Genomic DNA, 13,607 nt, shown 5'->3' with positions numbered 1-13,607 from the left:
CAGAGAGATTATCTTGTCTTAAGCAAACAGAGGGCATTCCTGGACTAGAATGTAGTTTTTGAAGGATTTCATACCAGGTAACTGACCAATAGAAGTGTTAGGACCCTGCCCGAGCTGAGCTTAAATAATGCATAATAACAGCATTTAAACTAGGCAATTTGAAGTACCAATTCTATAAGCAATCAAAATTATAAAATGAAGCTCAGTTATTGCTACGTTGCAATCCATTCCTTTCTTAACAGTAAAAACATTTTACATCTGAACACCCTTGTTTATTTCCTAGCCATTTGGGAAAAGGTTGGAAATTTGATATAGTTAAATGCAAAAAACAATATAATTTGCCATTTGTATTTCTTCTGTTTGCTTCATTTCCTATCTTCCACTTGATAAAACAACATTAAGATTTTTTTTTCTTTACTTCTCAATTTGTCATCTTCTGTTACCTGACATGAAACCCAGTAACTTTCACCTTTCTGGCAGAGAAGTCCTTTATGTAGATACACAGGCTATAAATTACCTCTAATGTGAAAGAGGAAGACAGATAAGTAACATCATCTAGCACACTTCACATAGCATGAGAGGAGATGTGAGGTGGTGTTTATTGATTTTGCTGAGTTATACAAGAAGGGCTGCCTTGATAATGCCTAGGTCAAAAAAAGGGCTTAAAGTTAATAGTATTTGAAAAACATTTTAATGGCCTTGTGGTGAAATGATTTGTGTTGTTTTGGCCAGTTCAAGGTTACAATGAAATATTGTTTTTATTACTTCTTTACCACGGTTTCTCTGCCACTGCTATGAATTAAACTGTGAGCACTACAGATTTATTGTGCAATGAAAAGCAGCACAGATAAGGGAGCTGGGTCGGACTTGGCTCTGGCCCAGGGCAAGTGCCAGAGCCAGCTCCACATGGTCAAATGTGGGCCATTACCAAATTGTTTGCTGAAAATAATAAATACCGGATTACAGGCTGACTTTCATCTTAATCCTGCTCATAACATTGTATTAGGATAACACTGTTGTATGATTAAAATTGTCCATTTTTGAATTAATTCCAAAACAAAGCATCTGCAGTTCCTGAGGGGGAAGGGAAATGGGAGAGCAGGGGCATCACTGAAAGCAAAAGCAGAGAAAAATATAGAAAAGCCATCAAGCACTGAAAATAATAATAATAATAAAAATAAAAATAAAGCTTTCACCCAACCAGTTATAACTCACCTACATATAAAGTTAACAACAGGCAATTTGTTTTCTAGGCTTTCAGAAATGAACAACACCTTAACTGCAGACTTGGCTTGAGAAAGAAATATTTCCCAAATTTTCCTGGTGAAAGGGAATTTCATTAAAGCAGGAAAGAAAACTACTTTCAAGTCTTTATATTCAGGTTGCCACTTTTCACACAGCAGTTATGAGACCACTCTGTGCTTTTGGTACAGCCCTTCTGGAGTGAACTACTATTGGGATCTAAACAAAACACTATATACCCTCCTGCTGTATTTTCACATCCTTGTGGTTAAATTTAGGATAACTGACCTTTGCTCAGGTTGCTAATCAGAGTTAAGCAATAGGCCTCTTCTTCTTACCAATACATGTTAATTTGCCAGTTAATAACTACTTTAATATTGAAATGATATAATTAAAATTTTGCCCTGCTTCATTGAAAGGTCACCCTTTCAGGGGACCTCTCCATAATCTGACATTAAGCATTTAATGGCACTAATATTAAAAAATACAGTATGGGTATGTGATCAGAAAATACATACTTACTGTACGGCTTACTATTTGGTCAGACACAAGGACCATGGTAAGTGTCTTTCTGGGGAGCTAATGACATTATTGTTGCAGTAGCTGTAATTAATGGGTGTCCACATCCAAATATTAACAGCTTTACTTCCTTTGCCTTCAGCAAGGAAATCTAAACATTATTAGTGCATTTAAGAATGTGGTTAAATTTAGAAGCATCACTTCATTATTTATTTGACAACACATACCTGCTGGCTGTAGCTTAGAAAGTTGTGCTATAGATTGCAGAACATCAGAATAAACTGGAAACTGGCAGAAGGGAAATACAGCCTTCTGCTTAGCTTATTTTTCTCTTAGTGTTCTCAGCACAAAAAGCAACATGAACTGTGGTCTATCTTGTTCACTAGAAGAGAACAAATTTTTGTGAGTGCAGGAAGCGCATCGTATCTCTGAACATAAATAGACCAAGAGGAAATTGAGGCGGAGAAGTATTTCCTCAGACTTTTCATACTTAATAGCTGGATTACTTCACGAAAAGTACATTCACTGTTATTGATAACACTGTCAGGATATGGGTGGAAAGGGGTAATGGGAGGTTCCCTGCTCTGAGCAAGGCCGCCTTTTGGGTGGGTACAGCTTGATAGGGCTTCCAGTGGGGCTTTGACCTTCAATTAATCTTTAGGACTTCAGTTCCAAAGGCCTTTCAATTAATGCATTTACTAATTGAGAATGTATTTACTAATTTTAAACATATTTATTAATTTCTCTTTCAATTTACTAATTATTCCTCCAGTCTTATGTGATTTTATGACGGAGGCTAAAAGCACGTTCATTTAATTTAGACATCAGCCCAAATCTGTCAGTAGAATAAAGTTAGCTGTTCTCTGAATTCTGCTGAAATGAGCAGCTGAGACACTGCATCTCAAGATGCATAACTTTCACAGAAGTTAGAGTAGCTCTGATTTTTACCAAGGGCAAACACCAATGACATTATTGTTCCTCTGTTCACTTGCTTATTCTGGATTGTTTGTCAAAACATACACAGTGGCACAGAGAGCTAAAATCTTCTTGAAAGGGAGAAACAAGTAGTCCAATAAAAGAATTCTATTATTTTCAAGTAAAAAGTAGACTAAGATTACAACATAGAACCCAGTTCATCTTGCAGTTCAAAACTGTGGCTTCAAGGAAAAATAAAAATATTCATGTGACCTTCTGTTGAGAAAGTGCTCAGAGGCAGTATGGTACGAATAGTGAGTTTCATGTTTTTCTATTAGTGTTTCCTGTGTAGTCAGAACAGAACACTCATTTTTAAAATATGGTTGAAATCATTTGGCTCTTGATTAGAGGCCAACATACACATATTCCTAAAAAAAAAAAAAAAAAAGCCACCTCAGTTTCCATTGATTGCTCATTCTACCAGACTGTATGGTTCATTAATTTGGAAAAAGACTATTAGCGAGCCAGCCAAATTCGACCACTGTATTATCCTGTTCTGTCTGGCTTAATTCAAGTGATATCAGCAAATCATAATCCTTAGCAAACACTAATCACTATTCAACACATTAACAAAATGAATAAAAACAATCTTCTGGTATTAGATAAACAGGAGTCTTCTGAGCTCCCATTCAGACTACAGTTAGGACATAATCAAACCCTTCTACAAATTTTCATGTGAGTTTTTCTTGCACAGTTGCACATTAGACTCATTCTTCTCAGAGCCAGCATTAGATATCTCATCTGCTTATCCACTGAAGCACTTGCAGGAACTATCAAGAGGTTGTCAAGAGGCAGAGGATGTCACAGTCTATAAAGAAGCAAAATATTGCTTCCCTTGCAGATGGCACCCAGTTTTATCTCAACAAAACACCAGCTTCTACACAGCGCTGTTAACAAATCTTAGAGACCAACAGCCATGTGACTCAGATTTATGCAGATCTGACACAGTTGGAGGCAAAGATGCAGTGAGTCTTGAATTAATTTTGCCTGCTATTGTCAGCCTGGATACAAATATACCAGTACATGTTTGCAAATACCTGTTATGAAGTGCCCTTGTTACATTCCTCCTTAAATATTCTTCATACTTTACCTCTATGATGTTTTAAAAAGGTAAGGTGCATAAAATATTAACTAATAATGGCACTGAAGCCATCGAAAATTAACTTAATGAGACTTACAGGAAATTAAAATATCTCCATCTCAGGTGGACATGTGGTGAGTGCTAGTTGGGTCCTGGCTACAGGTTATGAATCCTCCAGCACATGTAAGAAAGCAGTTGGGAAGCATAGTTTTGACTTAGGTAGAACTAATGAAGCAGCAGGCAGAACCTGCTCAGTTTTATTACGCTATGCCAGACAAAATCACCTCCTATCAGTGTTGGTGCCAGGATTCAACTTTAAGTAAATTTTATTTTATTACCCTTAGGGCAAAAGCATATGAAGCGTAGGCAAAATAAATTAATGTTTCAGATTATGCAATGTGTGGAAATAGTTGGGTCTTAGAACAGAAGCTGTTTTACTTCTTATAGTTTTCACTAAGTCAAAAATTATTGTCAGAGCTTCAAATGTATCATCTAACATGATACCTGTGAAGGTTGTCTCTACATCAGCATTTTTCAGAAGTTTTAAAAATCTGTGGATTTCAGCTAGAAGCCTATGAAAAGGAGTAAAAACATTGCAAAAAGAACAAAATACTTAGTTCCTCACACGCAGTACTATAAATATAGAAATTAAAAATGGGGTAATCTGCACGTGCACATACCTTAATATTGAAAGTATGACTGTAAGTCTTAGACAGTTAGATTTAGCTGACTAGCTGACTAGCGAAATCTAACTGGATTTAGTTTGATTTAGGCAGTGAACACAACAGAGCATCAGACTTACTTGCTTGAAGAAAGAGCCAGCATCTTGCTTTCATGAGTAGTTAATTAATATAAGCTTCTTTATGGTAATCATTCTACATGTTTTCTTACCTGTTTTCATGATTAATTTGAAACCGGAGCATTGTGGGTTTAAAATGACTATGGCTCATTCACAAGGTCTGAAGTCATTTTGTGCAACTTTTTATTAGGAAGACGAGAGGTTGTGAAGATTTACAGTGTCACATACTGCAAGGTAGTCTGTGCTCAGAGCTGGGGCAGCATCTGTTAGCATTTATAGAAGTAGGGTAAATTATGCCTCCCTTTTTCTGGGCAAATTTGCCTTCCGTTTGTGCTGTTTGTGCTCCTCCGCAGGGAGGTGGTTGAATCGCCATCCCTGGATGTGTTTAAGAGCCGTCTGGATGTGGTGCTCAGGGATATGATTTAGTGTAGGGTTTTTAGAGTTAGGGTACTATGGTTAGGCTGCGGTTGGACTTGATGATCTTCAAGGTCTTTTCCAACCTGGGAAATTCTATGTAACTGCTTGCGTTTTGATCACCTATTTGCTTGTGATTCCTTTGTTGGTCAAGAGAGAAACATAAATTAAAACTGCAGATTTAAACAAATAAATAATATTTCTATTTTAGGATTACTCATATTACAGTAAAATGGGGTAACAGGAAAAACATTAATAATAATTTTGGAAGTAATATTGAAAATAACGACATACTGAAAACTACATGAAAAGATGCTGTTTTTCAGTGACACCTCTATAAATCCAGTTCTGGAGAACAGTTGTATTTCATCCATCTCCCTTTCCTTGGGGAGAAGCTGTTAATGCAAGCTGAATTAATACTGGTTTTGTAAAAGAAGCAAGCAGTAGATCCTTGTGGGTTCCAATGTATTTTAAAAGGGCTGTTTTAATGGCAAAGAATGCCTATTGTTAAAGTTTTACAGAATTTGAGGTTTAAATAATTAACATTTTACTTTCTTATGACTTTGAGGAAAGAATGTATATTAAAAAAAAAGAATAAATTGATAAAAGCATGTATTTCATCATGGTAGTAACTACTGCTTCCACTGATGTTGATCACATTCCCAAACTAATTTACTCTTAGTACAACCAGACTGATTATTAAAATAGGAACAGAATGCAGCGCTTGTCATTCCTTTTTGCCTTCTGTGTCTGCTCCTCTCTTTACAATAACATGAGGAAATGCCACATCTGCCTTGCAACTTTTCAGTGGTGTTTTTTCTTTAAAGCAAGAACTTTTGCCTGAGATTGTCCAGATTTAAGAGATAACATTCTTCATAATATCATACGGATGGTATTGTCAGCAAATATGTCTGTCTCCACATTTCTGGCAGGACATTTTGATTTGGCTTTCTTGAAGAGCACTGTACCAAGAGCTGATTGTAACCATAACGGATGGGGCACATTATTAAGTTTATATTGCTTGTTATTTTTCCTGTTTATGTTCCTGTTGTTTTTGTATGAGAGAAAAGTCAGTATGTTGCAGCTTTGCCTCACAGCCTCCTGCCAGCCAAAGTGGTTAAACCAGCTGAAGTTCATTGGCTTTGATGAGTGTGATTAGAGCTTGGAACTCCTAAAAGCCACAGAAGTAGAAACTGACAGCAGATGCCACTCAGTGGAGTAGACCATCTCAGCAGATGGGCAAAAATGAAATGTAAAGGCTTTTCCTGACATCATTTAGTTTTAATATGATAGAAATAAAGTGCCTTGTCAGTAAATTATACCCAGAGAGTTGCTTTGTAGTCATTTTGGGTATATGGTTGGTAATTCAGAGTCCTGCTGCCTTTGCAGGATTAATTATTCTGTGCCTCGTTACAGCAGAATACGTTTCAGAGCAGCTGAATGTGCCCCACACAGCTGTAGTGAGTGGCTCGGAAGTATCTACTGCTACATTTGCAATATAACAGTAATAAAAGATACAAGAAGTTAACTTTGTCGGTCATTTCCAGAGTGCTAGTTGATGTATTAGCTAGAATTACGGAGATGAGATGTAATCCCAGCTTTTGGTTATTTTTCCCTCTGTATGTGATGTGTGCCACAGAGTGGAAAACCAGATGTGCAGCATGGCTGAGCTGAGAGCTATGATGGGAGCTGCCTTGGGGCGCTGGGGCTGCAAGCAGTGTGTGACATTCCCATTCAAATGTGCAGGCTGTTCCCTCATGCAGGTGGTTGGCATCTTTTTAATCGAGCCATTCCTTTCATTACAGCAGTAATGTACCCCAAGTTGCAAAATTTTATCTCCAGAATTTTCCTCATTTATATATTTTAACACATATATACATGTTCCTTGTTAATGTACATTTATATTTTATAAAATTTCTATTAATGCATTACCTTTTCTATAATATATATTTGCATTTATGTACACGGATATGCAAAATTTCATTGTGACCAAATATACCTGCAATACACACAAGAATAACACACTACATGTACTACCAATAATTCATACCCCTACTGTCAGCAAAGCTGTGTTACACACCCAGCAGCAAAATGATGCGATCAGAGGTGCTGTTTAATTGAGAGCAGCTTCTTTTAATTTGGAAGGTAGCTGCTATCTGCTGCCTGGCGACCTTTGAGTCTCATATTTCAACCTGTCTCTGAAGTAGAGATGCTGATCTCTGAAGCACAGCTTAGGATTTATCTGTTTCATTGGGTGTTGAATTTCCTGAGAGGGATGAATTACTTGATATTTGAGGGGGGGAAAAAAGTAGTATTTTTAGTGTATTTAATTATCACTCAGGCTGTTTATCAGTTTGGTAGGTTGCATTTTTCAATCCCAGTTTTTTATTATTTTGACTGTCCCCTTTATTAATTGTTAAGCTTATCATTCATGACAACATCCACAGGCGCTCTTTTATAAATCAAAAGTAAATATATTACCCTACCTTGCAGGGGTGCCATAGGGCTTAATTAGTTCATTTTTGTAAAGTGTTCTGAGATTCCCAGATCAGCATCAAATGTTTATCATTAATTATAGGCTCTAGTGAGTCTATGGGATGATATCTTAATTTAATTCTCTTTGGGCATCCTTAAAATAACTAATTTTGTAATATCTTTGTTCTTTCAAATTCCTGGAGAACATTTGCCCGTGCCTCAAGTAATTCCAACCTCCCTATAGTTTACTATATTTTTGTTTCTGGTTGTTTTTTCCTATGTACCAGTATGCAAATCAGTCCTTTACTATTTTCCCTATAAATACTGTTAGGTGGATTATATTCTAATAAAAAGAATTTGTTTATATATTATATGGTGTTTTTTTGGTTTTTTATTGTGTTTTTTTTCCTGCAGTGGGGGAATGTTAAGCAATTTACTTTGCTTCCCTTGGGAAATCTGCAGAGATTACACAGCACGGCTGTGATTTATCATTCCCACTTTATTTCTGACTCATAAGGCATGCATTATTTTGTGTTTACCTGCAGCAACACATTCCAGGGAATCACATCATCAACCAATGCACTTTAAAATACAGAGAAGTGATGATCTGACAAATGCACAGACAGTAGCGATCGTTACTGGAGGATCATTTATTGTTTAAATGTATCATAACTCTTATGATTTCATCACCTTTCCCAGGATCAGGTTCGTGCCGCTTTAGTTACTCAGATCCCAGCATCACAGTATCCTACAGCAAGAACAGCTCTGCAGACTGGACTCAGCTGGAGAAAATTAGGTTTGTTACAGCTTTTTAATCACTTTCATGCTTTCTGGATGAGCAGGTGTTGATTAAGCTGGAGTCTTTTATAACTTTGTTGATTGCTAACTTTTAAGTTCTCACTTGTTTAGGCATATTAAAAGCTGAGGGGGTGAAATTATGGCCACTAATGTTAATTGCAGATCTGCCACTGCTTTTGGCAAATCACAGTTCCATCCACCTCCTGCGTGGGAGGTCAGGAAGGTAATGACTTCTGAGCTAAAATGCAGCTCCAGTAACCAAAAGGCTCAGTCTGTGCTGTAGGCACCGTGCTGTAAGCTTGTGTTCCTGGTTCTCACCAGTGACCGTGCCAAACCTTGCTGAAGTGAGGAGGTGAATACTGGGGTGGGTAACTCAATGTTTTATTTTAAGGGTGGATTGACTGTTAAACCACTGGACTGTTTTTACATCAAAGGTTAGTGAATGCATTGACATGCTTAAGAGCAAACCATAAGTTGATTAAAGCAAAAAATAAAGCACTTTTCATAGTCATAGACACAACAACTTGCATTACACAGCAAACACCAGGGAATGGGGCGTGTTGTGTTCTCCTTGTGATTTCTTCATTCTAAACCAGCACCTCAATGGCTTTTGCATTTCAGCATCATTTTTAATCTCAGCAAGAACAATAATTTGTACTGTTGCAAGTTTCTAATTCAGTAGGATAAAATGATCCATAAAAATATTTTATAGTTTGATGTGAATGTTTGGCTCCTAACAAAATATTTTGTATTATGCCTTGTTTTTTAACAAATTGATTTATGTGAAATCACAAAGGATTACAAATGAGAATCTTATAATCTTTTCTTGTGGGGCTCTTCAGCCTGGAGAAGAGGCTCTAGGGAGACCTGAGAGCTGCCTTCCTATATCAATTGGAGGGTATGAGAAAGGAGAGGATGGACTCTCACAAGGCCTGTGCTCAGACAAGGGGAAATGGTTTCACATTAAAAGAGAGGACATTTCACCTGGGTGTAAGGAAGAAGTTTTTTTTACCATAAGAGTAGTAAAGTACTGGAACAGGTAACCCAGAGGTGCGATGGATTTCTCTGGAGATATTTGAGGTCAGGCTGGAGGGGGTTCTGAGCACCCTGATGTAGCTGTAGGTCCCCTAATCACTGCAGGGGAGTTGGACTAGATGGCCTTTAAGGGCCTCTTCAAATTCAAATGATTTCATGAGTCTACTGTGATGGAGCAAACACAAGCCTTTGAAACCCCAAATTTGTGAAGTTAATGCCTGTGTTGTTTGAACGGTGTTGCTTTAACTCTGACAGCTGGAGCTGGCAGCAGAAAATAGGTCAATAGAGCAATGTCGTGCAAAGCAGAGAGGAGGATGAATTATGAAAGGATGCTCATCTCTCCTGTGGTTCCTATGAGTTACAGTGTTATTGTGAATGTGCTTCAGCAGCTTTCTCTCCACCGCGAGCATCTCCAGGGAATGGGAGAAATGGGGTAGGGTGGAACAGGGATGCTGATGGTCAGTGCAGTGTGCAGGGACAGTGCCATGGTGTTGTGCTGAGTGTGCCATGCTGGTGTGGTTTCAGCACAGGCAGGGGAAAAATATCTAAAGGGCAGGGTGGGTGCTGGGTGTGAGTAGTCCCAGAATCTTGGGGAGATGTGGCACATAAACTGTCGCTACCTTATCATTTCCTTGTTACCATACCTGCAAAATACCAGACATTATCCAGACACCTTGGAAGTGTGATCAGCATCAGGAATGAATGTTGCCACGCTGTGTGCTTCTGCTCTCCAAACATCTCATTGATCTGTTCCTCACAACCCCAGCCTGCAAGGTCTCTGCAGTTGGGCTGCCTTTGTTTAGACTGTACATACACTACTGAGGATGTCAGGACTCTGCCTCAGGGCAGATATTTTCTAATCTCTTTAGAAGATTTACTATCATACAAGTGATATCAGCATAGCTGTGTCACATTTAGTAAACATGTTAAATGACTGAAAAGCATTCCTGGTTGTGGCTTATGCTTGGTCTAATTCCATATCTCTGTTTTTCAGTGCTCCTTCCAATGTCAGCACAATCATACACATCTTGTACCTTCCTGAGGATGCTAAAGGGGAGAATGTGCATTTTCAGTGGAAACAGGATTATCTTCATGCTGGAGAAGTGTATGAAGCCTGTTGGGCATTGGACAACATCCTGATCATAAATGCTGCTCACAGAAAAGTTGTGTTAGAAGATAATCTTGATCCTGTGGATACTGGCAACTGGCTTTTCTTTCCTGGGGCCACAGTGAAGGTTAGTTTGAATACATATGTATATAATGTTTTAATTTCATTATTATTTATGTGGAAGGACTCAGTGATTCCAATGAATCCCTTCCAACTCAGGATATTCTATGATTATAATCTAAAACTTAAGGACAGTTAGGCCTCTCCATCTGTTTGCAGAACTGGGTTCTTTTACTCTGTTTTTACCTATTTCCTGTCCCACTGGAGCTTCCTAAAACAATGCAACTTTTTTGCCATTACCAAAAGCAGATGACAGTTTGTAACTACTGTCATGTCAAAGATCATACAACAGAAAATGGGAAATGGCTTCCTTTTGGGAAAACAAACAATATTTTTGAAACAAATTCAAGTCAGGTATTTTGAAATCTACCTGTTTATTTATCTCAGTGTTGTTTGGTACTACGACTTGGTGTTATTCAGCACTTTCTTTCTCACAAGCCATCATAAGAAGTTCTACTTCCTCTTTTTGTGTGAATATCACTTCTGTTGCAGCACACATTCAGGTATTGAGAACTCATTAAAAGTCTCTGTTGCAGTGAGACCCTGATCTGATAAATGGGATTTAGCAAGATCATACAATCTTTGGAAAAGTCCTAAGGAGACTTGCAAGATCTCTGTGCATAAAGTTCCACCAAATGCAGAGTTCTTCTACATCCTAAAACCAGTTGTATCCTCACTTTTTATGTTTCCAAGCAGACAGACATTGAACAGTTGATGGCGTTCAGTTTTCATCCTATTTTTCATTCACAAAAAAGGGCAGCTTTGTTGTCAGAGTTCATTTATGAAGCTGATAGTTGTTTTGGCAGTCATGCAGGAAACAGGTGTCATGTTATGAGGGCAGAACAATTTTGACTGTGACTTCAGCCTTTTCCCTGGCCTAAGGTTAATCTTCTTAGAAATAATCTCACTAGTCTCCTCATAGCACCAGTGTACCAATTTTTTTAAGATCACTTGAACTACAATAACAACTTTTTTTTTAATGAGATTTTAGATCAAATAATGTCCTGACTACTTAATGATTTTCTATGATCTTTTCATGTTTGTTGTGATGTCCATCTTACCTATAGATTTCAAAATCCAGTCCACAAGTGAGAAGGTATGAGAACAAAGCAGTGATTAATGTGCCATATTTGCATCTTCCAAAATGTCAAAGCCCAGCATTGCTTGCTCCTTCTAAAACATGCACAAACAGCGTCTATACTTGATCGAGTAAATATCTCTTGGTTTGGTTTGGTTTGTTTGTTTATTCAAAAGCCATTTTAGTGTCAGTACTCAAGCACACTTGAAAGATGAGGGGCTTAAACAGTGAGATCAGGTAGTTCTTCCAGGCAGAAATATCTTTCAAACTCCAACCTTGTGTGACATACAAGCAAGGATTCACAAACCTGCCATTCCTCCAAGGCTGTCTTCTGTTCTAGGGAAAACTGGAATGAGTTTTCTAAATATGTTTCTATACCTACAACTTTCTGCTACACTGAACTCCATTTCAAGCTAATGAGACCTTACTCTGACATCCAGGACTGTTTGTGCCATACAGGTTTCAATTCATATCCTCCTGTCCTCTGTAAATTAGTATTTCACACAAATTGTCTTTCTTGAGATTGGTGTTAATTTCTTCACTGACTTCTTTTAATGCTTTTTCTTGCACGTTTCCTTGGCAATGCTAACAAATGGTCATATTTCTGGATGTTGTTTTTTATCTAATTTGGTTTTAACTGATGCATACAAAACTGTGGGGCATAAGTTCCTTTCCAAAATTGTGCTATAAAATAATGTCATTGAATCAAGGGAATTAAATGTTCAGAAAAACATAAAGAAACAAGGAAAAAAAAAATCTTGTTTTTCTTTTTTTTTCATTTTCTTTCTTTTTCTTTTTTTTTTTCATTTTACTGGGTTTATTTTTTACACTTATCTTCACTTGCACACATTAGCTGGTATGACACTCCCATGCTTGAGTTTGGCTTGTGCTATCTCCCAGATATTATCTTCAAGGAATGCACAAGCATGGATGGGCCGAGATCTGTTCCCACTAAGCAGAAGGAACGACTCCACTCTGCAGGGAAGAAAAATTTTACCCAGCTGGATGCAAACTCTGCAATGTCATTTGTTGTCAAGGCCAGAGAATGGTCCCTGGCTTAATTTGGTTACTGTCACAAACCCAGCATGTTAAAACTGCCCACCTCATCAGTCCCTTCAACCATCCCAAATCTTCTCAGACAGTTCTCATTGAGTACCATTTTATTGCCTTAGTGGATTTTGTTAAGCACTTTATTCATAAAGATAGGCATTTAGATAGAGTTTGCAAACTGTAGTTTACAATAGTTGCTGCTGCTCACATTAGTAGTGGTGTTTCAATGAGTTCTTCCCCAGTCATTGCTCAGAAGGCTTTGGGTAAGTGCTTGTTCTGTATGTTACAAGCTCATGTTGGATGCTTATTCAAGCTGCAAAAAAAGTATATTTTTTCTGTAGGAATTTTTCTTTGGTAGTACTTGAGGTCTACTAAAATTAATAGCAAACCCTATAATTTTAGGATCTCTGCTGGTAAAACTACTCTCACTCATAGCTACTCAGACTAAGTAAAAAGGCATTGAAATGAAGAAATGTGATATCATGAAGGCTATTATGTAGGTTCTGATTTAAGTTCTCTGGTAGATTCAGACACTGGAGAGGACAGTACAAGCAGTGTAATTATGCACTGATATGCTCACTCCACTTGGGTGTAATCAGGTTCATCTCCTCAATGAGCACTTGTGGGAATTTGCTTGTGTCCAGTAAGAAGCGGTTCCTGTTCCTCCTCCAATCTTTTTGAGCTTTGTCAGGATTTTTGTTCTGTTTTGTTTCTTGCTGCGCTCCAGAGTGGTTGTTGCTCGTTTGAAAGCACATGGCTGGTTGCAGACGCAGCTGGAGCTGGCTATTGAGATAGGTGGCAAGCTGAGAGATAAGCCACCAAATTTGTGTGTTTCAGTTCCAAAGAAGACAGCAAAAGACAAAAAAGATGCTGTTAGCAAGGCCAAACGCCCCTTAGGAGATTAATTGGATCC

The 13,607-nt window shown here is 37.9% G+C and overlaps 1 protein-coding gene across 3 annotated transcripts in view; it reads left to right on the top strand.

Moving 5' to 3' along the window:
- RELN (reelin) overlaps positions 1 to 13,607 on the top strand; it is a 251,068-nt gene that overhangs the window by 127,999 nt on the left and 109,462 nt on the right. For all 3 annotated transcript variants that reach the window (XM_015884323.2, XM_015884245.2, XM_032442336.1), the window contains exons 9-10: positions 8,205 to 8,301; positions 10,333 to 10,573. In XM_015884323.2, coding sequence (XP_015739809.1) covers positions 8,205 to 8,301; positions 10,333 to 10,573 — 338 coding nt within the window. The remainder of the gene's footprint in view (positions 1 to 8,204; positions 8,302 to 10,332; positions 10,574 to 13,607) is intronic.

Source organism: Coturnix japonica, chromosome 1 (assembly GCF_001577835.2).
Source record: "Coturnix japonica isolate 7356 chromosome 1, Coturnix japonica 2.1, whole genome shotgun sequence".
In the NCBI taxonomy this organism is placed as follows: Eukaryota; Metazoa; Chordata; class Aves; order Galliformes; family Phasianidae; genus Coturnix; species Coturnix japonica.
This window is presented reverse-complemented; position numbering and strand designations above follow the sequence as displayed.